Consider the following 27995-nt stretch of genomic DNA (forward strand, 5'->3'; position numbering starts at 1 on the left):
AGCGAGAAAACAATCGCAGCATGCTGCGGGTGCGATGCTAGTCTTGTTTCTCTCGCACTTATTCAAGTCTATGGGGTGAGAGAAAGATCGCACTGCACTTGCAGTACACCGGTGTACCGCGAGTGCAGGGCGACAATGGCAATAGCCGGCAACGGAGGAGAGAGGGAGATAAATCCCCCCTCCCCTCCACAGTGCCGGCCCGCCCCCCGCAGCTGAGGTCCAATCGCATGATCACACCTCAGTCGCAGTGACACTCGCAGTGACACTCGGCTCTGCTGTACTGCCAGCGTGAGCAGAGTGTCATGCGAGGATCGCATTAGTCCCCGTGAGGCCCCGGCCTTAGCGTTGTTTTTTTAGTAGCCATTAGCTCATTAATTACTAGACGTGCATTTTCTAAGTATGTGTATCTATTCACACTTGCACGTACCTGCAGCAGTCTCAATGGTTGCCGACAAAGAATTCATCTGTCCTTCTTCAAAAGCTAACTTTGGGGGAATAGTAGCAGCGTCGATGAGGTCCTGATTACAGCCGTCCATAGCAATGGAATCAACAGACAAGTTGCTGGTCTTGGAATGGATGCCCAAGTCAATTATTTCCTCAAACGTCCATGTTGCAGATTTTCCGTTCAGCTTTGGTACACTTTCACCCGTGTTATCGTCTTCATTATGATGCAATTGATCTTGGCTCAGTACAGCCGTGTCATCTGTTACCTGACTGCAATTAGATGGAATTAGTATACTGGACATGGAAAAATCTATACCAATTATTACCATCGTCTTCCTTCAAATCCGCAGCTACTAAAGAGGTAACTGTACACCGGATCAGCCGTCTTGTTGGGGTTTTGGATCTTGCCTCCAACAGTCAAATCAGTAAGGAACAGTGTCAGATCTGGAGAAACGAAGAATCAGAACTACAGATGCTACAATGCTGCAGCTCTATGGCTTGGAAGGACAGAAAACCGTCAGGAGTGTGTCATATACAGAATGGCCACCCATATCCTGTCCACCACCATTAAACTTGAGAACGGCGGTAGCTATAGGCATAGAAGTGGTGTCTAGGTATAGTAAAGCAGCTATGCGCTACGCAATGAAACCACCTATAGCGCCACCCGGTGGAAAACAACAGAGTTAGAATTTTTATCTCAAAAAAAAGGAACGAAATAGAGAAAAAAGAGAATTTTGTTTACCGTAAATTCTTTTTCTTATAGTTCCGTATTGGGAGACCCAGACCATGGGTGTTTAGCTTCTGCCTCCGGAGGACACACAAAGTAGTACACTTAAAAGTGTAGCTCCTCCCTCTGAGCTTATACACCCCCTGGTAGCCAGTCCTAGCCAGTTTAGTGCAAAAGCTGAAGGAGAATAGCCACCCAAAAGTAGAACAGAGCAAGAGCCGGAACAACCGGAGACTCTGTCCACGACAACAGCCGGTGATAACACACGGAACAAGAAAAGTGCCAACAGGCAACAGGGAGGGTGCTGGGTCTCCCAATACGGAACTATAAGAAAAAGAATTTACGGTAAGTAACAAAATTCTCTTTTTCTTTACCGTTCCTTTGGGAGACCCAGACCATGGGACGTTGCAAAGCTGTCCCTGGGTGGGAAATAAACAGAAAGAAGGGAATTTTGTTACTTACCGTAAATTCCTTTTCTTCTAGCTCCTATTGGGAGACCCAGACGATTGGGTGTATAGCACTGCCTCCGGAGGCCACACAAAGCAATTACACCAAAAAGTGTAAGGCCCCTCCCCTTCTGGCTATACACCCCCAGTGGGATCACTGGCTCACCAGTTTTAGTGCAAAAGCAAGAAGGAGGAAAGCCAATAACTGGTTTAAACAAATTCACTTCGAAGTAACATCGGAGAACTGAAAACCGTTCAACATGAACAACATGTGTACCCGAAAAACAACCAAAAATCCCGAAGGACAACAGGGCGGGTGCTGGGTCTCCCAATAGGAGCTAGAAGAAAAGGAATTTACGGTAAGTAACAAAATTCCCTTCTTCTTCGGCGCTCCATTGGGAGACCCAGACGATTGGGACGTCCAAAAGCTGTCCCTGGGTGGGTAAAGAAATACCTCATGTTAGAGCTGCAAAGACAGCCCTCCCCTACGGGGAGGCAACTGCCGCCTGCAGGACTCTTCTACCTAGGCTGGCGTCCGCCGAAGCATAGGTATGCACCTGATAATGTTTGGTGAAAGTGTGCAGACTCGACCAGGTAGCTGCCTGGCACACCTGTTGAGCCGTAGCCTGGTGTCGTAATGCCCAGGACGCACCCACGGCTCTGGTAGAATGGGCCTTCAGCCCTGATGGAACCGGAAGCCCAGCAGAACGGTAGGCTTCAAGAATTGGTTCTTTGATCCATCGAGCCAGGGTGGCTTTGGAAGCCTGCGACCCTTTGCGCTTACCAGCGACAAGGACAAAGAGTGCATCCGAGCGGCGCAGGGGCGCCGTGCGGGAAATGTAGATTCTGAGTGCTCTCACCAGATCCAACAAATGTAAATCCTTTTCATACCGATGAACTGCATGCGGATAAAAGGAAGGCAAGGAGATATCCTGATTAAGATGAAAAGAGGATACCACCTTAGGGAGAAACTCCTGAATGGGGCGCAGCACTACCTTGTCCTGGTGGAACACCAGGAAAGGAGCCTTGGATGACAGCGCTGCTAGTTCGGCCACTCTCCGAAGAGACGTGACCGCCACCAGAAAGGCCACTTTCTGTGAGAGTCGAGAAAGTGACACCTCCCTCAGAGGCTCGAAGGGCGGCTTCTGGAGAGCAACAAGGACCTTGTTTAGATCCCACGGATCTAACGGCCGCCTGTACGGAGGTACGATATGACAAACCCCCTGCAGGAACGTGCGCACCTGAGAAAGTCGTGCTAGCCGCTTCTGAAAAAACACGGATAGTGCCGAGACTTGCCCTTTAAGGGAGCCGAGCGACAAGCCCTTTTCCAACCCAGATTGCAGGAAGGAAAGAAAGACAGGTAACGCGAATGGCCAGGGAGATACTCCTTGTGCAGAGCACCAGGATAAGAAAATCTTCCACGTTCTGTGGTAGATCTTAGCAGAAGTGGACTTCCTAGCCTGTCTCATGGTGGCCACGACCCCTTGGGATAATCCTGAAGACGCTAGGATCCAGGACTCAATGGCCACACAGTCAGGTTCAGGGCCGCAGAATTCCGATGGAAAAACGGCCCTTGGGACAGTAAGTCTGGACGGTCTGGTAGTGCCCACGGTTGGCCGACCGTGAGATGCCACAGATCCGGGTACCACGACCTCCTCGGCCAGTCTGGGGCGACGAGTATGACGCGGCCGCAATCGGATCTGATCTTGCGTAACACTCTGGGCAAGAGTGCCAGAGGTGGAAACACATAAGGGAGCCGGAACTGCGACCAATCTTGCACTAAGGCGTCTGCCGCCAGAGCTCTTTGATCGCGAGACCGCGCTATGAAGGTCGGGACCTTGTTGTTGTGCCGAGACGCCATTAGGTCGACGTCCGGCACCCCCCAGCGGCGGCAGATTTCCTGAAACACGTCCGGGTGAAGGGACCATTCCCCTGCGTCCATGCCCTGGCGACTGAGGAAGTCTGCTTCCCAGTTTTCTACGCCCGGGATGTGGACTGCTGATATGGTGGATGCTCTTTCCTCTACCCACATCAGAATCCGCCTGACTTCCTGGAAGGCTTGCCGACTGCGTGTCCCTCCTTGGTGGTTGATGTATGCCACCGCTGCGGAGTTGTCCGACTGAATTCGGATCTGTTTTCCTTCCAGCCACTGCTGGAAGGCTAATAGGGCAAGATACACCGCCCTGATCTCCAGAACATTGATCTGAAGGGTGGACTCCTGCTGAGTCCACGTCCCTTGAGCCCTGTGGTGGAGAAAAACTGCTCCCCACCCTGACAGACTCGCGTCTGTCGTGACCACTGCCCAGGATGGGGGCAGGAATGATCTTCCCTGCGATAATGAGGTGGGAAGAAGCCACCATAGCAGAGAATCCTTGGCCGTCTGAGAAAGGGAGACTTTCCTGTCTAGGGAAGTTGTCTTCCCGTCCCATTGGCGGAGAATGTCCCATTGAAGTGGACGCAGATGAAACTGCGCGAACGGGACTGCCTCCATTGCTGCCACCATCTTCCCTAGGAAGTGCATGAGGCGCCTTAAGGGGTGCGACTGACCCTGAAGGAGAGACTGCACCCCTGTCTGTAGAGACCGCTGCTTGTCCAGCGGAAGCTTCACTATCGCTGAGAGAGTATGAAACTCCATGCCAAGATACGTTAGTGATTGAGTCGGTGCCAGGTTTGACTTTGAAAAGTTGATGATCCACCCGAAAGTCTGGAGAGTCTCCAGCGCAACATTCAGGCTGTGTTGGCATGCCTCTTGAGAGGGTGCTTTGACAAGTAGATCGTCTAAGTAAGGGATCACCGAGTGTCCCTGAGAATGCAAGACTGCTACCACTGCCGCCATGACCTTGGTGAAAACCCGTGGGGCTGTCGCCAGACCAAATGGCAGAGCTACGAACTGGAGATGGTCGTCTCCTATCACGAAACGTAGAAAACGTTGGTGCTCTGTAGCAATCGGCACGTGGAGATAAGCATCTTTGATGTCTATTGATGCAAGGAAATCTCCTTGAGACATTGAGGCAATGACAGAGCGGAGGGATTCCATCCGGAACCGCCTGGCGTTCACATGCTTGTTGAGCAGCTTTAGGTCCAGAACAGGACGGAACGAGCCGTCCTTTTTTGGAACCACGAAAAGATTGGAGTAAAAACCTTGCCCTTGTTCCTGCAGAGGAACAGGGATCACCACTCCGTCTGCTTTTAGTGAGCACACCGCCTGCAGAAGGGCATTTGCTCGGTCGGGATGTGGGAAGGTTCTGAAGAACCGAGGCGGAGGATGAGAACTGAATTCTATCCTGTACCCGTGAGACAAAATGTCTGCTACCCACCGGTCTTTGACCTGTGGCAGCCAAATGTCGCAAAAGCGGGAGAGCCTGCCACCGACCGAGGATGCGGAGGGATGAGGCCGAAAGTCATGAGGCAGCCGCCTTGGAAGCGGTTCCTCCGGTTGTTTTCTTGAGGCGTGAATGAGCCCGCCAGGAATCTGAGCTCCTTTGCTCCTTCTGAGTCCCTTTGGACGAGGAGAATTGGGTCTTGCTGGAGCCTCGAAAGGACCGAAACCTCGACTGCCACTTCCTCTGTTGAGGTTTGCTCGATCTGGGCTGGGGTAAGGAGGAGTCCTTACCCTTGGACTGTTTAATGATCTCAGCCAATTGCTCACCAAACAGTCTGTCTCCAGATAATGGCAAGCTGGTTAAACATTTCTTGGAAGCAGAATCTGCTTTCCATTCCTTTAACCACAAGGCTCTGCGCAAAACCACAGAGTTGGCAGACGCCATTGAGGTACGGCTCGTAGAGTCCAGGACAGCGTTGATAGCGTAAGTCGCAAACGCAGACATTTGCGAGGTTAGGGACGCTACTCGCGGCACTGCTGGACGTATGATAGAGTCCACCTGTGCCAGGCCAGCTGAAATAGCTTGGAGTGCCCACACGGCCGCGAATGCTGGAGCAAACGACGCGCCGATAGCTTCATAGACAGACTTTAACCAAAGGTCCATCTGTCTGTCATTGGCATCTTTAAGTGAAGCCCCATCTTCCACTGCAACTATGGATCTAGCCGCAAGCCTGGAGATTGGGGGGTCCACCTTTGGACACTGGGTCCAGCGTTTGACCACGTCAGGGGGAAAGGGATAACGTGTATCCTTAAGACGTTTGGAGAAACGCTTATCTGGATAAGCATGATGTTTCTGGACTGATTCTCTGAAGTCAGAGTGGTCCAGAAAAGTACTCAATTTACGCTTAGGATACCGGAAATGGAACTTCTCCTGCTGTGCAGCTGCCTCCTCTGCTGAAGGGGCTGGGGGAGAAATATCCAACAGTCTATTGATGGCCGCTATAAGGTCATTTACCATAGCGTCACCATCAGGGGTATCTAGATTGAGAGCGGTGTCAGGATTAGATTCCTGATCACCCACCTCTGTCTCCTCATACAGAGCCTCGTCTCGCTGAGACCCTGACCAGTGTGATGACGGCGAGGGTCTTTCCCAGCGAGCCCGCTTAGGCTGCCTGGGACTGTCATCCGAGTCAGAGTCTTCAGCCTGTGATGCCTGGGACCCCCTTGAAGTACGGATTAGTTCCAACTGAGGGGGACCGGGGAGCATAGACACAGCAGTGTCCATGGTCTGAGAAACTGGCCTGGACTGCAAGGTTTCCAGGATTTTTGTCATAGTCACAGACATCTTATCAGCAAAAACTGCAAATTCTGTCCCCGTCACCGGGGCAGGGTTCACAGGCGTCTCTGCCTGGGCCACTACTACCATAGACTCTGGCTGACGAAGTGGCACAGGGACCGAACATTGCACACAATGGGGGTCATTGGAACCTGCCGGTAGATTAGCCCCACATGCGGCACAAGCAGTGCGTACCGCCTGTGCCTTGGCACCCTTGCGTTTTGCGGATGACATGTTGTTGTCTCCTCAGAGCAATGAGGGTATAAGCCAAGAAGCGACTGTACAGTGCAATATAAATATATATGGTACAGGGAAAAAATGCACCAAATAACACTGTGGCACTAGTGGGGCCAGCACTTATGTGCAGCTTACCGCCCGCATAAACGCGGGTGTGTGGTCGCCAGAGTCCCTTGTCTGAGTCCCCCAGAGCCTGTGTCCGTTCTCCAGCCAGACTGCATGCAGGAATGGCTGCCGGCGTCCTGTGGAGAGGGGCGGGCCCTGGGCGTGTTAAGACCAAGAGCGGGAAACTTGCGTCCCCACTGTGCCCAGTGAGAGGGCTGGAGTATGTAAATAAGACTCCAGCCCTCGGCGCTGGCTATAGAACAGCGTCTCTCCCTTTCCCTGATTGACAGGGTGGGGGCGGGAACGAAGCAGAGCTAGGCCGCAAAAAGTCGGGGACTAGATTTATGAGCGCTGCCGCCGTAAAAGCGCGGGCAGCGCGAGTCCCCGGCGCACTACAAGTCCCAGCGGCGCCGCCGCTCCCGGAGCGGCCGGCGCGGTAGTTCCCAAGATATAAAATCACTCAGCTACGCTGCAGTGACTCTAACCCAAGCGCGCAGCGCTAGTGCCCCCGGCGCACTAGCACACCCAGCAAGCCTGGAGTGTGCGTGGCCTGTCTGTGCGGGGACACAGAGTACCTGAACGTTGCAGGGCCTTGTCCCTGACTGTACTCAGCTCCTCCAGCAGGGTCTCTGGGTCTGTGGATGGAGCTCGGCCTCAGGGTTTGGGGGCCGGTAAGATCCCACTTCCACAGAGCCCCTCAGGGGGATGGGGAAGGAAAGCAGCATGTGGGCTCCAGCCTCCGTACCCGCAATGGGTACCTCAACCTTACAAACCGCAAGTGGGGTGAGAAGGGAGCATGCTGGGGGCCCTATATGGGCCCTCTTTTCTTCCATCCGATAGAGTCAGCAGCTACTGCTGACTAAACAGTGGAGCTATGCGTGGATGTCTGACCTCCTTCGCACAAAGCAGAAAACTGGTGAGCCAGTGATCCCACTGGGGGTGTATAGCCAGAAGGGGAGGGGCCTTACACTTTTTGGTGTAATTGCTTTGTGTGGCCTCCGGAGGCAGTGCTATACACCCAATCGTCTGGGTCTCCCAATGGAGCGCCGAAGAAAACTAAGAAGTAGGCAGAACCTAACTTCACAAATGGGCGACAGCCGCCTGAAGGATGAGTCTGCCCAAGCTCGCATCTGCCGAAGCATGAGCATGCACTTGGTAGTGCTTCGAAAAGGTATGCAGGCTAGTCCAAGTGGCAGCCTGACAGACTTGTTGAGCCGTAGCCTGGTGCCTGAAAGCCCAAGAGGCACCGACAGCTCTGGTCGACTGTGCCTTGATCCCCGGCGGGGGAGGCACCTGAGTACTCTGGTAGGCGTCCGAAATGGTCGATCTAATCCAACGGGCTAAGGTCGGCTTAGAAGCAGGGAGGCCCTTGCGCCGACCTGTGGTTAGCACAAAAAGAGAAGTGCACCGCCTAAGTGCAGCGGTGCGAGACACATAGATCCGGAGAGCACGCACCAGATCCAGAGTATGCAGCGCTTTTTCAAAGCAATGAACAGGAGACGGACAGAAGGAAGGTAGGGTAATGTCCTGGTTAAGGTGGAAAGGAGAAACCACCTTAGGGAGAAAGTCCGGAGTCGGACGGAGAACCACCTTGTCTTGATGAAAAACTAAAAAAGGTGACTCCGAAGAGAGCGCAGCCAAATCAGAGACTCTCCTGAGGGAAGTTATGGCCACCAGAAAGGCCACTTTCTGTGAAAGACGATACAAAGAAACCTCCCTAAGAGGCTCAAAGGGGGGATTCTGCAAAACCGTGAGAACCAAGTTAAGGTCCCAGGGATCCAAGGGCCGCCGGTAAGGCGGAATGATGTGAGACACGCCTTGCATGAAGGTGCGGACCTGAGCCAGCCGAGCGAGACGCCGCTGGAACAGAACTGACAGAGCTGAGACTTGTCCCTTGAGAGAGTTGAGGGACAGTCCTAGCTGCAGACCGGACTGTAGAAACGACAGAAGGGTCGGCAAGGAGAATGGCCAAGGAGGATGGTCGGTAGAGCGACACCATGACAGGAAAATTTTCCAAGTCCTGTGATAGATCTTAGCGGAGGAAGACTTACGGGCCCGAGTCATAGTGGAGATGACTTCAGGAGGAATACCAGAAGCCGTCAAAATCCAGGACTCAAGAGCCACGCCGTCAATTTGAGAGCCGCAGAATTCGGGCGGAAAAACGGACCTTGCGAGAGTAGGTCTGGACGGTCCGGGAGATGCCACGGCATCTCTACGGACAGATAGAGCAGGTCTGGATACCAAGCTCGCCTGGGCCAGTCCGGTGCAATGAGGATGACTCGACGGCCCTCCATTCTGATCTTGCGCAGGACTCTGGGCAAGAGAGCTAGAGGGGGAAACACGTAGGACAGACGAAACTGGGACCAGTCTTGAACCAGAGCATCCGCGGCGAATGCCTGAGGATCGTGGGAGCGAGCCACGTAAACAGGAACTTTGTTGTTGTGACGGGATGCCATTAGGTCCACGTCCGGAGTGCCCCATTTGCGGCAGATTGACTGAAACACTGCCGGGTGCAGGAACCACTCGCCACCGTCCACGGTTTTACGGCTGAGATAATCTGCCTCCCAGTTTTCCACGCCTGGGATGTGGACTGCGGATATGGTGGACTTGGAGTCCTCCGCCCATTGAAGGATGCGTTGTACCTCCAACATTGCCAGGCGGCTGCGTGTCCCGCCTTGGTGATTGATGTAGGCAACCGCTGTCGCGTTGTCTGACTGGATTCGAATGTGCCTGCCCGCCAACAGGTGGTGAAAAGCTAGGAGAGCTAGAAGCACGGCTCTGGTTTCCAGCACATTGATTGAAAGGGCTGACTCGGACGGAGTCCAAGTGCCCTGCGCTCTGTGGTGGAGACATACCGCTCCCCAGCCGGATAGACTGGCATCCGTGGTGAGAATCACCCAGGACGGGGCCAGGAAGGAGCGCCCTTGGGACAGGGAGAGGGGCCGAAGCCACCACTGAAGAGAGCTCCTGGTCTGTGGCGACAGAGCCACTAACCTGTGTAAGGAGAAAGGCCGCTTGTCCCAACAGCGGAGAATGTCCAGCTGCAGGGGGCGCAGATGGAACTGGGCAAAGGGAACAGCCTCCATGGACGCCACCATCTGACCCAGAACCTGCATCAGACGCCTGAGGGTATAACGGCGGGGCCTCAGCAGAGAGCGCACCGCTAGCTGAAGGGACTGCTGTTTGACTAAGGGCAACTTCACAAGTGCCGGCAAAGTCTTGAACTGCATCCCTAGGTACGTGAGACTCTGGGTCGGAATCAGAGTGGATTTGGGCAGATTGACCAACCACCCGAATTGGGCTAGAGTGGCGAGAGTGAGCGAGACACTCCGCTGACAGTCTGCGCTGGATGAAGCCTTCACTAGAAGGTCGTCCAGGTAAGGAATCACTGCCAACCCCTGGAGGTGCAGAACCGCAATCACTGCTGCCATGACCTTGGTGAATACTCGAGGGGCCGTGGCTAACCCGAAGGGGAGAGCCACGAATTGGAAATGATCTTCTCCTATTGCAAAGCGTAGCCAACGCTGGTGTGAAACTGCAATTGGCACGTGTAGATAGGCATCTCTGATGTCGATGGACGCCAGGAAATCCCCTTGGGTCATTGAGGCAATGACATGATCGCAGAGACTCCATGCGAAAGTGCCGCACCTGAAAATGCTTGTTGAGAATCTTGAGATCCAGGATGGGCCGGAAGGAACCGTCCTTTTTGGGAACTAGGAAGAGATTTGAGTAGAAACCTCTGAACCGTTCCGGGCGGGAACCGGTACAATTACTCCGTTGGCCTGCAAGGCTGCCACGGCCTGAGAGAAGGCGGCGGCCTTGGAGCAAGGGGGGAGTTGAGAGAAAAAATCTGTGTGGCAGGCTGGAAGAGAATTCTATCCTGTAGCCGTGGGAGATGATATCCCGCACCCACTGATCGGAGACGTGTTGAAACCAAGCGTCGCCAAAGTGGGAGAGCCTGCCACCGACTAAGGATGTTGCTGGGCAGATAGTCATGAGGAGGCTGCCTTAGTGGCAGCACCTCCTGCGGTCTTTTGTGGACGCGCTTTTGGGCGCCAGTTGGATTTCTGGTCCTTGGCTGAGTTAGCGGACGAGGCCGAGGCTTAGAAGACGACCAGTTGGAGGAACGAAAGGAGCGAAACCTCGATTGATTCCTACCCTGGGCCGGTTTCCTGGTTTTGGTTTGTGGCATGGAAGTACTCTTCCCGCCAGTAGCTTCCTTAATAATTTCATCCAGCTGTTCTCCGAACAGCCGGGACCCTGCAAAAGGGAGCCCAGCAAGGTACTTCTTAGAAGAAGCAGCTGCCTTCCACTCTCGAAGCCACAAGATCCTGCGGATAACGAGGGAATTAGCCGAAGCCACCGCAGTGCGGTGAGAAGTCTCCAGCATGGCAGACATGGCATAAGATGAAAAAGCTGAAGCTTGGGAAGTTAAGGCAACCATTTCGGGCATAGATTCCCTGGCGAGGGAATGCATCTCCTCTAGAGAAGCAGAGATGGCTTTGAGAGCCCACACTGCTGCAAAAGTTGGGGAAAACGCGGACCCCGCCGCTTCATATACGGATTTGGCCAGAAGGTCAATCTGACGGTCAGTGGAATCCTTAAGGGAGGTGCCGTCAGCCACCGACACAACTGTCCGGGCTGAAAGCCTAGACACCGGAGGGTCTACCTTTGGGGACTGAGCCCACTCCTTGACCACCTCAGGTGGAAAGGGAAAACGGTCATCAGAACCACGCTTTGGGAAGCGTTTGTCAGGACAGGCCCTGGGCTTGGTCACAGCGGCCTGAAAACTGGAGTGGTTAAAGAACACACTCTTTGCTCTCTTAGGCGAGGTAAACTGGTGCTTTTCTGCCAGAGAAGGTTGCTCCTCTGATACTGGCGGATTGAGATCCAGTACAGAATTAATGGAAGCAATCAAGTCACTAAGATCTGAGTCACCCTCGGACAGATCAATGGGGTACATGGAGTTAGCCTCCGAGCCCCCTGTAAAGGCATCCTCCTCATCCTGCGAGTCAGCTCTTGAATCAGAGCCGCGGGAGGAGGAAGGAGAGGGAACCCTGCGTCTCTTCTTAGGAGGACGGGGTCTGGGCCCTGATGATGAATCCTCTGTGAGCTCCGGACCTAAGGGACCCATAGCAGTAGGGGAACCCTGTGAAGGGAGCTGATGCATACTCATCAAAGTCCTGGACAGAAGTCCCATGGACTCAGCAAAAGACTGGGAGATAGACCTAGAAAAGGATTCTACCCAAGCAGGGGGTTCAGCCACAGGTACAGGAGCAGCCTGAGAGACCACTGGGGGTGAGACTCCAGGCTGTGGCACCGCCAAGGTAGAGCAGGCATCACAATGTGGATAGGTGCTCGGTTCAGGCAGCAGGAGCTTACATGCAGCGCATACAGCATAAAGCTTTGGGGCCTTGCTCCTCGTGTGAGACATGCTGCTGAAGTGGGGGCTCTGCCAGAGAATGAACCCCAGAGAGTATATACAGAGGTCCACAACCAGAGACCGGTTGTGGCTTACCAGACCGCTGGAGCGGTGTTGTGTGCCCTCCAGATCCCGAAGCCCGGACCCCCAAGCACAGCACCTCAGCAGGGATGCAGAGTGCAGACCAGCGCCGAGTGAACTCTGTCTGAGAAAATGGCCGCCGGAGCGAAGAGAGGGGGCAGGACTTGGCTGTGAGAGCGGGATCTGGAGGGCCATAGAGACCTACAGGGGAGAAGACACGCACAGCAGTGGGGAGTGTCCCTCCCCTGTGCAGAACGGCCGCCGGGAGGAGCCGAGCCTGTCCCTCTGCATGAGTGACATGCGAGGGCAGTGAACAGAAACTAGGCCTCCGGCAAAGCCGGGGCCTAAATTTGAGCGGCGAGGCCGACGCGCAGGCACCATTGGCGCGGTTCTCGGGCGACAGCTAGAGAACCCGCCGGAAATGCCAATAAATACAGTAAGCACACTCTCCCCAAACAATAAAGCACAGGGACCCCCAATATATAAACGTCTCAGGTACTTAGCTGCTGAGACGCAGGGCCAGGTCCCTGGGGATGAGTGCTCCGGTCCAGCAGGGTCCTGAAGGGCTGCGGATGGAGACCGGTCTCCTGCCAGGCATGGAAACCGTGCTGGCTCCCACTTCAAGCCAGAGCCCAGGAGGGATGGTGAAGGAGCACGGCATGTAAGGCTCCAGCCTTGGAAATCAACCTTACAACACCGCCGACACAGTGGGGTGAGAAGGGACATGCTGGGGGTCCAGACGTGGACCCACACTTCTTCAATCTCATTCCAAAAAGAAAAAATCATATGAGGATGCATGTGTGGATGTATGCCTCCTGAACACAAAGCGATAAACTGGCTAGGACTGGCTACCAGGGGGTGTATAAGCTCAGAGGGAGGAGCTACACTTTTAAGTGTAGTACTTTGTGTGTCCTCCGGAGGCAGAAGCTAAACACCCATGGTGTGGGTCTCCCAAAGGAACGATAAAGAAAAAGTGAATTACAAAGTTGTAGGGCATCATTAATTCAATACGAATCGACACCGTGCATACAGAAATGCTATGATTAGAACAAGTAAAACTCACAAGGCTGCGGACGTGAAGCGATACCTCATGGAGACCTTCCTACAAGTCATTGGGTATGGTGGCTGTGTGGAGTGGCCTCCGCGCTCACCTGACCTGACCCCATTGGACTTCTTTCTGTGAGGTCACATCAAACAGCAGGTGTATGCGACCCCTCCACCAACATTGCAGGACCTACGACGACGTATCACAGATGCTTGTGCAAACGTGTCACCTACCATATTGCACAACGTGCAGCAAGATACAGTATGCTGTCCAGAGGCCAGATGTGCATTGCAGCTGACGGGGCCACTTTGAGCATCAAAGTTAAATTAGCGCCATATGCGTGACCAGCATTCAATATTTTGGGTAGGGTGGTTGTATCTCATAGCATTTCTGTATGCAAGGTGTTGATTCGTATTGAATTGATGATGCCCTACAACTTTGTAATTCACTTTTTTTCTCTATCTCGTTCTGTTTTCAATTTCCGCTATAGGTAGTTTCATTGCGTAGCACATGGCTACTTTACTATACCTAGACACCACTTCTATGCCTATAGCTGCCACCGTTCTCAAGTTAATGGAGGTGGACAGGATATGGGTGGACACACTGTAGAGTTACTTGGTAGATTCCTACTGTCTAGCATTTACCAGCAAGATTTAAAGTGTCCAACACTTTTTTGAGGTTTACATATAGTTCAATAAAAATAATAATAATATGAGCATACTCACCAATCAGTTCCAACCCCTCTTAAGTACCACTGGGTTCCCACTTTCAGCGGCAACCACATACAAAATGCAAGTAAAGGGTTAGTAAACCCTTCTTAAGGGGTATTCCCAACTCCAAGATCCTATCCCAATATGTAGTAGGTGTGATATTATCAAAGACCTCCAATTAAAAATGTAGCATAGTTCTCCTGATATAGCCATGTCTCTTACCTCATGTGCAGGGCATTGCAGCTTAGGTATCTGTGGTTACGTCCACTCATAGTGTCAGCTAGTTAATTGCACATGGTCGTAAGCATGGATACCTAAGTTGCAATGCCCTGCACATGAGGTAATTGGAGATATTTTCAAATACTATTATTATTATGCCTACTACATAGTTGGATAAGACCTTGTAGATGGGAATAACCCTTTAAGTTCAAGTTGGGTTTACCATATTTCCGCCAATTTTTTTGGTAAAAATATATTACTGCCATTTTGGTCACAAAACAGTAAGACTGGCATTGCGCAGACCAGATAATGAACCATTCCGCTAGAGTATGATGTGCCCAATTCATGCACATCGGTTACCTGGTGTGTTCCGCCACCAGAAATGTACGCCAATCCTGGACTGGAGTATATTTCTGGAGAAAAGTGGAGCAACTTTCCGTGAATTTGATGGGTGATGAGATGCCATGTCTCGCCCATAGTGGTGCAGCTGGCAGGTAAATGCAAAATTGACACAATATTTTAGAGCAACTTCTGAGTTGCGTTAAAAATATAGTGATTTATTAAAGTGTTTTACAGAATTTTGGCCTAAACACCTTAATGAATTCGGCACCTTGGGGTCTCCATAAGGCGCACTTTGGAATACATAGGAATAAGGTCAGTATATGGGAAGGGCAATGTGTGCACACTCACAATAAACAGTATATTAGCAATCGTCTGCTGTACCGGGTAATAAGAGTGACACTCGGGAGAGCTTAAAAGCTTTAACCTCATTGCAGAAATGTGTGGGTCCTAAATGTTTCCATAACTTCCATAGACATGAATGAAGAGAGCAGTGCATGTGTGCACCACTATCCGTCCATTCCTGGATGTAATTGCAGATGCCGGACCTGCGCCCATCCTACACTTGTATAAGTTCCTGTGGATGTGCATAAATGGCAGTAATGAGATTAACCCCTTATCCACAGTGCTGAGGTTGGATTCATTGCACATTATCCATATGTCCAGCAGTCAATAATTAAAGGTGCGGCATCTCCACTGACCTTGACTCCAGTCCGGGTACAGTTTCTGCTGAGTGCCCGTTAAGTTTTTCCTCGATGTCTGGCCTGTTCCCATTAATAAATAATTCACCGCTTTCCACTAATGCAGCTTTTGGAGACAAGGACTCCTGTGAAGCAGTTTCTTCTTCCAATTCGCTGGCTCTATCTGCATTCTCATACATGTCATCGTCATTGTCTCCTCCTGAAAGATAGCAACACTTAGGGCAGGATAACACAATTGATCAGCTGGTATAAATGCAGCTAAAGGCCCAGTCACACACAACGACTTACCAGTGATCCCGAAAACGATGCGATCTGATAGGGATCGCAGGTAAGTCGCTGGGAGGTCGCAGGTGAGATGTCACACAGTCAGATCTTACCAGCGATGCAGGAATAATACAGGTCGCAGTAGCAACCTGTATAACGATCTCAGCAGTCACTGTGACCCTGTCACACAGTGTCAAACACAGCGATGGGTCCTGCCCAGCAGGACATCGCCTTTGAAGAAAATGGCCTGGACCATTCTGCAACGACCGGTGACCTCACAGCAGGGGCCTGATCGCTGGTAGGTGCACACATAACAAGATCACTAACGGGATCGCTACTGCGTTACAGAAACCGTGACTCAGCAGCGATCTCGTTATGTGTGACGGTACCTTAACCCCAAGTCCGGTTTATAGACCTGTTATCGCAAAAATACAGATAACACACATGCAATACACCGATTAGAACGAGTCCAGGAACTTCCCCCAGTATCTCATTTAGACATCAAATTATTTCAGTAACATAAAATTGAGATCCAAAGAAATCCTGTGCCATCATGCTAAGTACATAAGACAAAGTGATCAACCCCTCTGACTACAGTGATAGGTGCAAATATGCAGTTAAAGGGAACCTGTCAGGTGCAATATGCAACAAGAAACCACGAGCAGTTCTGGGTGTATATTGCTAATCCCTGCCTAACCGTCCCTGTATACACTAGCATAGATAAAGAGATCTTTAGAAAAAGTATTTCTACAGATCCTTCATTATACTGCTAATGAGGTCAGCGACTAGTCACAAGGGCGTTAGTTCCCTTGACTAGTCGGCCCCCTTAGCACGGCCATGTGAACATGCTAATGAATGCGCAGCATCGGAGGCATAGTCGCTTTCATCTCTGCTGCCACCGTACCTGATGCTGGATTTCGACTCAGTGTGCATGATCCCCGGACTTCCGGTCATGCTCGCTATAAAGCTGGGTGTACGTGTCCCGGCTTCAAACCGGTGTAGTGCACATGACAGTAAAGTGTCGGGGACTAATGATTATGTGAGACCCAATCCCCAGTGTTCTGAGGCGGTGCAATGGACACAAAAATGTGCATCACTGCCAATGATGACGCTGGGCCATGGGCACTGAATAGCATGTTCGCTCGCCCCTGTGAACGTGCTAACATGCCAAGAGGGCAGAATGAGAGCAGGAACTATCGCCTTTGCGACTAGTCATAGCCTAATTAGCATATCATAAAAGATCTTTAGAAATACATTTTCTACAGATCTCTTTATCTATACTACTAGATGCAGGGACGGTTAGGCAGGGATTAGCAATATGCACCCAGAACTGCTCGTATATACTGCATATTGCACCTGACAGGTTCTCTTTAAGGGGTACCAGTACACCACATCAACTATGTGCAATTAATAATTGACTGAGGCCATAGTACTCGATGCATGGACACTATTTTGTCTTCACCTCTGTATTGTAGTTTCCACTTTTTAACAGAAACCATAACACATTGCCAGATCGTTCACACAGTGGATCCCAATGGCTCCTATTAGACCTCGCAGACTTATAATTGGGCTTTCACAAGGCGATTGTCCTTTTGCAAAAAAAAAAAAAAAATGTGCAGAGATAAAGCCTCAAACGCGGCTGTAACCAGAGACGAAGCTTTTAGCCATTCGCCAATTCACCATATGATACTCCTGTAAGGATCCGATGTCACCATCATTTCCAAAAAAGATTGATTGCTCTCAGTTGGAGAAACAAAATATTTGTTTTCTAAAAAGCACCCAAACCAATTGTAAAGATCATGTGTTTGACACAAACCTGACCAACCTTGTAGACTCTCCTCGATATCGCCACTGTCCTCATCCTCTTCGGATTTATCTTCGCTCTTCCAGAGATGAGAAAATTCATTTATTTTCAATATTAGAGCACGAATAACAAAGTAAGTCATTTCCTAAATCTGTCTGAATGTGAAGTCGTGTAACTGTGTCAATATCAGCGAGCTCTGCTACATCTGCAGCAGAGAAAACTGTGATTGTATCAAAATGACAGTTGCTGGAATCAGAGACTCTGCCCCTATATTATGCTGCTCTCAGATTACATAGCAAAAAACTGGTGACAAATCCAGTTAGGCCGGGTACACATATCCGGCTTTTCGCCGGTTTGACGGATGCGGGGCGCGTCAGTACAGTATGATACAGTACAGTGGCTGCGCTGCAACTTCCGGGTCACATGACAGCATGTGACGGCGCTTGTTGCGCTGCCAGTGTACTGTATATACTGTACTGACATGCGCCGCATCCATCAAACCGGCGAAAAGCCGGATATGTGTACCCGGCCTTAAGGGACACGTACTCTAAAGGACCAGGGAATGAATGTACAGTTCCCAGTAAATGTAGGGTGGATGAAATGTAAAACAGCCATTAGAGCACAGGAGAAATGTCGCCATCCTGTCACTGCTCAACTTATAATGTTATTGTATTAAATACTAATGACAATATAAGACAATTAGCACAGGTGTAAATCCAGAGCTGTAAGAACAGATTTATCACGGCACTTACCTTAATATCATTCTTCCTAGTTCTCTTCATTATCTCTTCAATTCTCTGTAAAAAGATATAACACACATTTTTACACCTCCCTGATGTGGCCATACACATGAGCCTGGCCCTGACCTGACCCGTGTAATGATGGACTTTTCTCATGGTATTGTTATTATTACATGCATAAAATCAAATGTTGTCAAACCAGCTTCTAAAATGTAATAGTTAAGAAGGGAATTTTGTTTACTTACCGTAAATTCCTTTTCTTCTAGCTCCTATTGGGAGACCCAGACAATTGGGTGTATAGCTTCTGCCTCCGGAGGCCACACAAAGTATTACACTTTAAAAAGTGTAACCCCTCCCCTCTGCCTATACACCCTCCCGTGCATCACGGGCTCCTCAGATTTGGTGCCAAAGCAGGAAGGAGGAAACTTATAAATTGGTCTAGGGTAAATTCAATCCGAAGGATGTTCGGAGAACTGAAAACCATGAACCAAAAGAACAATTCAACATGAACAACATGTGTACACAAAAGAACAAACAGCCCGAAGGGAACAGGGGCGGGTGCTGGGTCTCCCAATAGGAGCTAGAAGAAAAGGAATTTACGGTAAGTAAACAAAATTCCCTTCTTCTTTGTCGCTCCATTGGGAGACCCAGACAATTGGGACGTCCAAAAGCAGTCCCTGGGTGGGTAAAAGAATACCTCAATAAAAAGAGCCGAAACGGCCCCCTCTTACAGGTGGGCAACCGCCGCCTGAAGGACTCGCCTACCTAGACTGGCGTCTGCCGAAGCATAGGTATGCACCTGATAGTGTTTCGTGAAAGTGTGCAGACTAGACCACGTAGCTGCCTGACACACCTGCTGAGCCGTAGCCCGGTGTCGCAATGCCCAGGACGCACCCACGGCTCTGGTAGAATGGGCTTTCAGCCCCAAAGGAAGCGGAAGCCCAGAAGAACGGTAGGCTTCGAGAATCGGTTCCTTGATCCACTGAGCCAAGGTTGACTTGGAAGCCTGCGAACCCTTACGCTGGCCAGCGACAAGGACAAAGAGCGCATCTGAACGACGCAGGGGCGCCGTGCGAGACACGTAGAATCGGAGTGCTCTCACCAGATCCAAGGAGTGCAAATCCTTTTCACATTGGTGAATTGGATTAGGGCAAAATGAAGGCAAGGAGATATCCTGATTGAGATGAAAAGGAGATACCACCTTAGGGAGAAATTCCGGGACAGGACGCAGAACCACCTTATCCTGGTGAAACACCAGGAAGGGAGCTTTGCATGACAGCGCTGCAAGCTCAGACACTCTCCGGAGTGATGTAACTGCCACTAGAAAGGCCACCTTCTGCGAAAGACGTGATAAAGAGACATCCCGCAGCGGCTCGAAAGGTGGTTTCTGAAGAGCCGTTAGCACCCTGTTAAGATCCCAGGGTTCCAGCGGACGCTTGTAAGGTGGGACTATGTGGCAAACTCCCTGCAGGAACGTGCGGACCTGCGGAAGCCTGGCTAGGCGCTTTTGAAAAAATACGGAGAGCGCCGATACTTGGCCCTTGAGAGAGCCGAGTGACAAACCCTTGTCCATTCCGGATTGAAGGAATGAAAGAAAAGTGGGTAAGGCAAACGGCCATGGAGGAAAACCGTTATCAGAGCACCAGGATAAGAAGATTTGCCAAGACCTGTAATAGATCTTGGCGGACGTTGGTTTCCTGGCCTGTCTCATGGTGGCAATGACATCCTGAGATAACCCTGAAGACGCTAGGAGCCAGGACTCAATGGCCACACAGTCAGGTTGAGGGCCACAGAATTCAGATGGAAAAACGGGCCTTGTGACAGCAAGTCTGGGCGGTCTGGAAGCGCCCACGGTTGACCCACCGTGAGATGCCACAGATCCGGGTACCACGACCGCCTCGGCCAGTCTGGAGCGACGAGAATGGCGCGACGGCAGTCGGACCTGATCTTGCGTAACACTCTGGGCAGCATCGCCAGAGGAGGAAACACATAAGGCAGTCGAAACTGCGACCAATCCTGAACTAACGCGTCCGCCGCCAGAGCTCTGTGATCCTGAGACCGAGCCATGAATGCCGGGACTTTGTTGTTGTGCCGTGACGCAATAAGATCGACGTCCGGCGTTCCCCAGCGGCGACAGATCTCTCAAAACACTTCTGGGTGTAGAGACCATTCCCCCGCATCCATGCCCTGACGACTGAGAAAATCTGCTTCCCAGTTTTCTACGCCCGGGATGTGAACTGCGGAGATGGTGGAGGCTGTGGCTTCCACCCACTGCAGAATCCGCCGGACTTCCTGGAAGGCTTGACGACTGCGAGTGCCGCCTTGGTGGTTGATGTATGCGACGGCAGTGGCGTTGTCCGACTGGATACGGATTTGCCTGCCCTCCAGCCACCGATGGAAAGCCAATAGGGCTAGATACACTGCCCTTATCTCCAGAACATTGATCTGAAGGGAAGACTCTATCGGAGTCCAGGTTCCCTGAGCCCTGTGGTGGAGAAAAACCGCTCCCCACCCTGACAGGCTCGCGTCCGTGGTGACCACAGCCCAGGTTGGGGGTAGGAAGGATTTTCCCTGCGATAGAGAATTGGGAAGGAGCCACCACTGAAGAGACGTCTTGGTTGCAAGGGAAAGAGACGTTCCTGTTGAGGGAAGCCGACCTCCTGTCCCATTTGCGGAGAATGTCCCATTGGAGTGGCCGCAGATGGAATTGCGCGAACGGCACTGCCTCCATCGCTTCCACCATCTTCCCCAGGAAGTGCATGAGGCGCCTTAAGGGGTGTGACTGACCCCGAAGAAGTGATTGCACCCCTGCCTGCAGAGAAAGCCGTTTGTCCCGCTGTAGCTTGACTACCGCTGACTGTGTATGAAACTCCATCCCGAGGTAAGTCAGTGATTGAGTCGGTGTCAACTTGGATTTCGGGAAGTTGATGATCGCCCCGAACTGCTGGAGAGTCGCCAGAGCGACGGTAAGGCTGTGTTGACACGCCACCCGAGAAGGTGCCCTGACTAGGAGATCGTCTAAGTAGGGAATCACCGAGTGGCCCTGAGAGTGTAGGACCGCCACAACGGATGCCATGACTTTGGTGAAAACCCGTGGGGCTGTCGCCAAGCCGAAAGGTAATGCCACGAACTGAAGGTGTTCATCCCCGATGGCGAAACGCAAGAAGCGTTGATGTTCGGGTGCGATCGGCACGTGGAGATAATCGTCCTTGATGTCGATTGATGCTAGGAAGTCTCCTTGTGACATCGAGGCGATGACCGAGCGGAGAGATTCCATCCGAAACCGTCTGGTTCTCACATGTCTGTTGAGTAGTTTGAGGTCCAGAACGGGACGGAATGATCCGTCCTTTTTTGGCACCACGAACAAGTTGGAGTAAAAGCCGCGACCACGTTCCTGAAGGGGAACGGGGCTCACAATTCCTTCTGTCTTCAGAGCGTCCACTGCCTGAAAAAGTGCGTCAGCCTGAGCGGGGGGCGGAGAGGTTCTGAAGAAACGAGCCGGAGGACGAGAGCTGAACTCTATCCTGTAACCGTGAGACAGAATGTCTCTCACCCATCGGTCTTGAACATGTGGCCACCAGGCGTCGCCAAAGCGGGAGAGCCTGCCACCGACCAAGGATGCGGCTCGGGGATGCCGAAAGTCATGAGGAGGCCGCCTTGGAGGCAGTGCCTCCTGCGGCCTTTTGGGGGCGTGACTTGGACCGCCACACATAGGAGTTCCTCTGGCCTTTCTCCGGCCTGCTGGACGAAGAGGATTGGGGCTTGGCGGAGGGACGAAAGGACTGAAACCTCGATTGTATTTTCCGTTGCTGAGGTCTCTTAGGTTTGGATTGGGGGTAAGGAGGAGTCCTTTCCCTTGGATTCCTTAATAATCTCATCCAATCGTTCGTCAAACAAGCGGTCGCCAGAAAACGGCAAACCGGTTAAGAACCTCTTGGAGGCCGAGTCTGCCTTCCATTCGCGCAGCCACATGGCCCTGCGGACTGCCACAGAGTTAGCGGATGCCACCGCTGTACGGCTAGCAGAGTCTAGGACTGCGTTCATGGCGTAGGAAGAAAGAGCTGACGCTTGAGAAGTCAAAGACGCAACTTGCGGAGCAGAATTACGTGTGACAGCATTAATCTCAGCCAGACAAGCTGAGATAGCTTGGAGTGCCCACACAGCTGCAAAGGCCGGGGTAAAAGACGCGCCCGTGGCTTCATAGATGGACTTCACCAGGAGCTCTATCTGCCTGTCAGTGGCATCCTTTAGCGATGAGCCATCTGCAACCGATACCACAGATCTAGCCGCCAATCTAGAGACTGGAGGATCCACCTTGGGACATTGAGCCCAACCCTTAACAACTTCAGAGGGGAAGGGGTAACGCGTGTCAGTGAGGCGCTTAGTAAAGCGCTTGTCCGGAACCGCTCTGGGCTTCTGGACAGCATCTCTGAAGTTAGAGTGATCGAAAAACGCACTACGTGTACGTTTGGGGAACCGAAACTGGTGTTTCTCCTGCTGAGACGCCGACTCCTCTACAGTAGGAGGCGGGGGAGAGAGATCCAACACCTGGTTGATGGACGAGATAAGATCATTCACTAAGGCGTCCCCTTCAGGTGTATCAAGGTTAAGGGCGACGTCAGGGTCAGAGCCCTGAGCTGCGACGTCCGCCTCGTCCTCCAGAGAGTCCTCAAGCTGGGAACCCGAGCAGCGTGAAGAAGTCGGGGAAGATTCCCAGCGAGCCCGCTTAGCCTGTCTAGGACTGTGGTCCGGGCAGGAGTCCTCCACGTGAGACCTAGGGCCCAACCTGGGAGCGCACTGCGGCGCGGACCGAGAGGGGCCTGGAGGCGACGATCCAACAGGGGCCGGGGCCTGTGTAAGGACCGGTCTGGATTGCAAAGCTTCTAGAAGCTTTGCAGACCATTTGTCCATAGACTGAGCCATGGATTGTGAAAGTGACTCAGAGAGTTTCTCAGCAAAAGAGGCGAACTCTGTCCCTGCCGCCTGGACAGGGGGAGCAGGGGGGTCTACATGAGCCGAGGGGCCCACTAGTGACCGAGGCTCCGGCTGAGCAAGCGAAACCGGGGTCGAGCATTGCTCACAGTGAGGGTAGGTGGAACCCGCAGGTAACATAGCCCCACAAGAGGTACAGGCCGCAAAAAAACCCTGTGCCTTAACAGATTTGCTCCTTGTGGACGACATGCTGTTGTCTCCTAGGAGAATGATCACTGAGGGTATATGGGCAAAAAAGGGTATACAGCCCGACCGAACAGAAATATATATATAAATACGTATCTATTCCGGCACCCTAGGGGGACCAGCACCGGGTGACCGGTGTGGCTTACCGACCGCTAAAAAGCGGAGTGTGTGTCCTCCAGATTCCCTGCCTTAGGTCCCCCGGAGCTGCAGAGGTCTTCACTGAGAATCCTCCACCGGCAGAAGCCAAAAAATGGCTGCCGGAGCTCTCAGGGGAGGAGTGGAGCCGTGGGCGGCGCCAGGAAAGTGCGGGAATCTGGGGTCCCCACAGTGATCAGTGAGGGGGGAGGAAACATACAGGATGCTCCGGCCCTCACATCCGACGTCAGGTCGGCAGTCCCGCCCTTACCCCTGACAGGCAGGCCCGGGGGCGGGATTTTTGCGACTAGGCCGCGATGAAGCCGGGGACTAAATTTGAGACCGCACCCGACAAGCAGGCACGGTCGGCGCGGAAGTCCGCCGACCTTCTCAATTCAGCAGCTGCCGCAGCGTCCGGGAAGAAGGTGCGCTCCCTGCACAGTCCCCAATGGGGACACAGAGTACCTTTGAGTTGCAGGGCCCGGTCCCTGAGGTTGAATAGACTCCGGTCCGGCAGATTCCCACAGGGGCTGCGGAGGGAGCACGGTCCCAGTAAATGGATGACCGCTCAGGATCCCACTTCACCCAGAGCCGCTAAGGGATGGTGAAGGAGACGGCATGAGGCTCCGGCCTTTGTACCCGCAATGGGTACCTCAACCTTAACAACACCGCCGACGTAGTGGGGTGAGAAGGGAACATGCCGGGGGCCCCGTGGGGGCCCTCTTTTCTTCCAACCGACATAACTAATATGAGAATGCATGAGTGGATGTGTGCCTCCTTCCACACAAAGCATAAAACTGAGGAGCCCGTGATCCACGGGAGGGTGTATAGGCAGAGGGGAGGGGTTACACTTTTTAAAGTGTAATACTTTGTGTGGCCTCCGGAGGCAGAAGCTATACACCCAATTGTCTGGGTCTCCCAATGGAGCGACAAAGAAAAGGGGTATTCCCATCTGAGCCATTCATACGGGAATATGTGTCTGTATGCAGTCACAGGTGATCCAACTACAGAAATATCAAAGCAGCTGCGCCATGCTAGTTTCATAACTCCCATAAGTAGTGAATGGGAAGCAGCAAGCTCCGCTGTTTCCCATTACACTCATTTACCTGTAGGGTGGTGATGGGGCCAGCGTACGCAGCAGCACGGCTGTCCCCATAGCCTGGCCCGCCTTTGGCAGCAGCACGCCTGTCCCCATAGCCTGGCCCGCCTTTGGCAGCAGCACGCCTGTCCCCATAGCCTGGCCCGCCTTTGGCAGCAGCACGCCTGTCCCCATAGCCTGGCCCGCCTTTGGCAGCAGCACGCCTGTCCCCATAGCCTGGCCCGCCTTTGGCAGCAGCACGCCTGTCCCCATAGCCTGGCCCGCCTTTGGCAGCAGCACGCCTGTCCCCATAGCCTGGCCCGCCTTTGGCAGCAGCACGGCTGTCCCCATAGCCTGGCCCGCCTTTGGCAGCAGCGCGGCTGTCTCCATAGCCTGGCCCGCCTTTGGCAGCAGCGCGGCTGTCTCCATAGCCTGGCCCGCCTTTGGCAGCAGCGCGGCTGTCTCCATAGCCTGGCCCGCCTTTGGCAGCAATATCGCTGTCCCCATAGCCTGGCCCGCCTTTGGCAGCAGTATGGCTGTCCCCATAGCTTGGCCCGCCTTTGGCAGCAGCACGCCTGTCCCCATAGCCTGGCCCGCCTTTGGCAGCAGCGCGGCTGTCCCCATAGCCTGGCTCGCCTTTGGCAGCAGTATGGCTGTCCCCATAGCTTGGCCCGCCTTTGGCAGCAGTATGGCTGTCCCCATAGCTTGGCCCGCCTTTGGCAGCAGTATGGCTGTCCCCATAGCTTGGCCCGCCTTTGGCAGCAGTATGGCTGTCCCCATAGCTTGGCCCGCCTTTGGCAGCAGTATGGCTGTCCCCATAGCTTGGCCCGCCTTTGGCAGCAGTATGGCTGTCCCCATAGCTTGGCCCGCCTTTGGCAGCAGTATGGCTGTCCCCATAGCTTGGCCCGCCTTTGGCAGCAGTATGGCTGTCCCCATAGCTTGGCCCGCCTTTGGCAGCAGTATGGCTGTCCCCATAGCTTGGCCCGCCTTTGGCAGCAGTATGGCTGTCCCCATAGCTTGGCCCGCCTTTGGCAGCAGTATGGCTGTCCCCATAGCTTGGCCCGCCTTTGGCAGCAGTATGGCTGTCCCCATAGCTTGGCCCGCCTTTGGCAGCAGTATGGCTGTCCCCATAGCTTGGCCCGCCTTTGGCAGCAGTATGGCTGTCCCCATAGCTTGGCCCGCCTTTGGCAGCAGTATGGCTGTCCCCATAGCTTGGCCCGCCTTTGGCAGCAGTATGGCTGTCACCATAGCTTGGCCCGCCTTTGGCAGCAGTATGGCTGTCCCCATAGCTTGGCCCGCCTTTGGCAGCAGTATGGCTGTCCCCATAGCTTGGCCCGCCTTTGGCAGCAGTATGGCTGTCCCCATAGCTTGGCCCGCCTTTGGCAGCAGTATGGCTGTCCCCATAGCTTGGCCCGCCTTTGGCATCAGTATGGCTGTCCCCATAGCTTGGCCCACCTTTGGCAGCAGTATGGCTGTCCCCATAGCTTGGCCCGCCTTTGGCAGCAGTATGGCTGTCCCCATAGCTTGGCCCGCCTTTGGCAGCAGTATGGCTGTCCCCATAGCTTGGTCCGCCTTTGGCAGCAGTATGGCTGTCCCCATAGCTTGGCCCGCCTTTGGCAGCAGTATGGCTGTCCCCATAGCTTGGCCCGCCTTTGGCAGCAGTATGGCTGTACCCATAGCTTGGCCCGCCATTAAGTAATAAAACCTACCGCTTCACACATTTAGGAAATAGTTCTTAAAAAGAACAGTACTAGAGGCAGATTACAGAAATATTCAGATAATCGTATACCTTTTTCCTTTGTAATCTTTCCTGCATATTTTGGTGCATGATTTTTTCTCGTTCCTGTCTTTGTTTTTCAGCTTCTTCAAGAGCCTTGGCCTCGGCTTCTTCTCTCTTAAATAAAGTGATATATAGGTACAGTTACAACACTGTTATGGTATATTACTACGGTATGTCATATCATGATGGGCAAGAATCCCACTGATTACTGCCATTAAAAATTTCAGGTCCAGTGCACAGTGGAGCTCTTGGCCATCAGCAGTTTAGGGGGATAAATTGACTTCCTGGATGGACCCCCCGTGATGATTGATTGAAAACCCAAGCAATAAGTCTCAATAAGACAACTGAGTGTGGGGGGGGGGATGTAGACAATTCCCACCCCTAAAAAATATCATCTGTTATGCCACGTGACGTAAATTAAAAAAAGAAGTGTTCTGAAGTCCATGACTGCAGTGCATTTCTAATACTAGCGAACTGCAGCTGCAAAAAAAAAAAAAAAAAAAAAAAAAAGGATTTTTGGTACTTGCCGCCTTCATTGGGGGGAAAATGCATTTGTGCAGGAAGTAAAAAAAAAAATGCAATGCAGGACTTCAAAGAGGTTAAAGGGAATCTGTCACCAGGTTTTTGCCACCTAATCTGAGAGCAGTATAATGGAGAGACAGAGACCCTGATTCCAGCGATGTCACTTACTGGGCTACTTAGTGTAGTTTTGATAAAATCACTGTTTAATCAGCAGGAGATTATCATTAGAGGACTACTTGGCGTGCTGCAGGTAGTTCAGCATATTCATGAGCTCTGTTACTATGAACTACTAGATTTGCAGCAGAGAAAATACTGATTTTATCAAAATGACAGCAAACAGCACAGTAAGTGACATCGCTGGAATCAGGGTCTCTGTCTGCATTATGCTGATCTCTGATTGGGGAGCAAGAAGGGAATTTTGTTTACTTACCGTAAATTCCTTTTCTTCTAGCTCCTATTGGGAGACCCAGACAATTGGGTGTATAGCTTCTGCCTCCGGAGGCCACACAAAGTATTACACTTTAAAAAGTGTAACCCCTCCCCTCTGCCTATACACCCCCCCGTGCATCACGGGCTCCTCAGTTTTGGTGCAAAAGCAGGAAGGAGGAAACTTATAAATTGGTCTAAGGTAAATTCAATCCGAAGGATGTTCGGAGAACTTAAAACCATGAACCAAAAGAACAATTCGACATGAACAACATGTGTACACAAAAGAACAACAGCCCGAAGGGAACAGGGGCGGGTGCTGGGTCTCCCAATAGGAGCTAGAAGAAAAGGAATTTACGGTAAGTAAACAAAATTCCCTTCTTCTTTGTCGCTCCATTTGGAGACCCAGACAATTGGGACGTCCAAAAGCAGTCCCTGGGTGGGTAAAAGAACACCCTGATAAAAAGAGCCAACAACGGCCCCCTCTTACAGGTGGGCAACCGCCGCCTGAAGGACTCGCCTACCTAGACTGGCGGCTGCCGAAGCATAGGTATGCACCTGATAGTGTTTCGTGAAAGTGTGCAGACTAGACCACGTAGCTGCCTGACACACCTGCTGAGCCGTAGCCCGGTGTCGCAATGCCCAGGATGCACCCACGGCTCTGGTAGAATGGGCTTTCAGCCCCAAAGGAAGCGGAAGCCCAGAAGAACGGTAGGCTTCAAGAATCGGTTCCTTGATCCACCGAGCCAAGGTTGACCTGGAAGCCTGCGACCCCTTACGCTGGCCAGCGACAAGGACAAAGAGCGCATCAGAACGGCGCAGTGGCGCCGTGCGGGACACGTAGATCCGGAGTGCTCTCACTAGATCTAACAAATGCAAATCCTTTTCACATTGGTGAATTGGATGAGGGCAAAATGAAGGTAAGGAGATATCC

At 52.3% G+C, this 27995-nt stretch overlaps 1 protein-coding gene across 9 annotated transcripts in view; it reads right to left on the minus strand.

The window, feature by feature from the left end:
* Positions 1–27995, minus strand: part of MAP7D3 (MAP7 domain containing 3) — a 159222-nt gene that overhangs the window by 16865 nt on the left and 114362 nt on the right. For 7 of the 9 annotated variants that reach the window (XM_075323748.1, XM_075323753.1, XM_075323751.1 and 4 more), the window contains 5 exons: positions 26123–26227; positions 17955–17999; positions 17215–17281; positions 15135–15333; positions 428–714 (listed from right to left, as the gene is read on the minus strand). In XM_075323748.1, coding sequence (XP_075179863.1) covers positions 428–714; positions 15135–15333; positions 17215–17281; positions 17955–17999; positions 26123–26227 — 703 coding nt within the window. The remainder of the gene's footprint in view (positions 1–427; positions 715–15134; positions 15334–17214; positions 17282–17954; positions 18000–26122; positions 26228–27995) is intronic. The other 2 variants (XM_075323750.1, XM_075323749.1) reach the window with 2 other exon arrangements.

This window comes from Anomaloglossus baeobatrachus, chromosome 9, assembly GCF_048569485.1.
Source record: "Anomaloglossus baeobatrachus isolate aAnoBae1 chromosome 9, aAnoBae1.hap1, whole genome shotgun sequence".
NCBI classification, from domain to species: Eukaryota; Metazoa; Chordata; class Amphibia; order Anura; family Aromobatidae; genus Anomaloglossus; species Anomaloglossus baeobatrachus.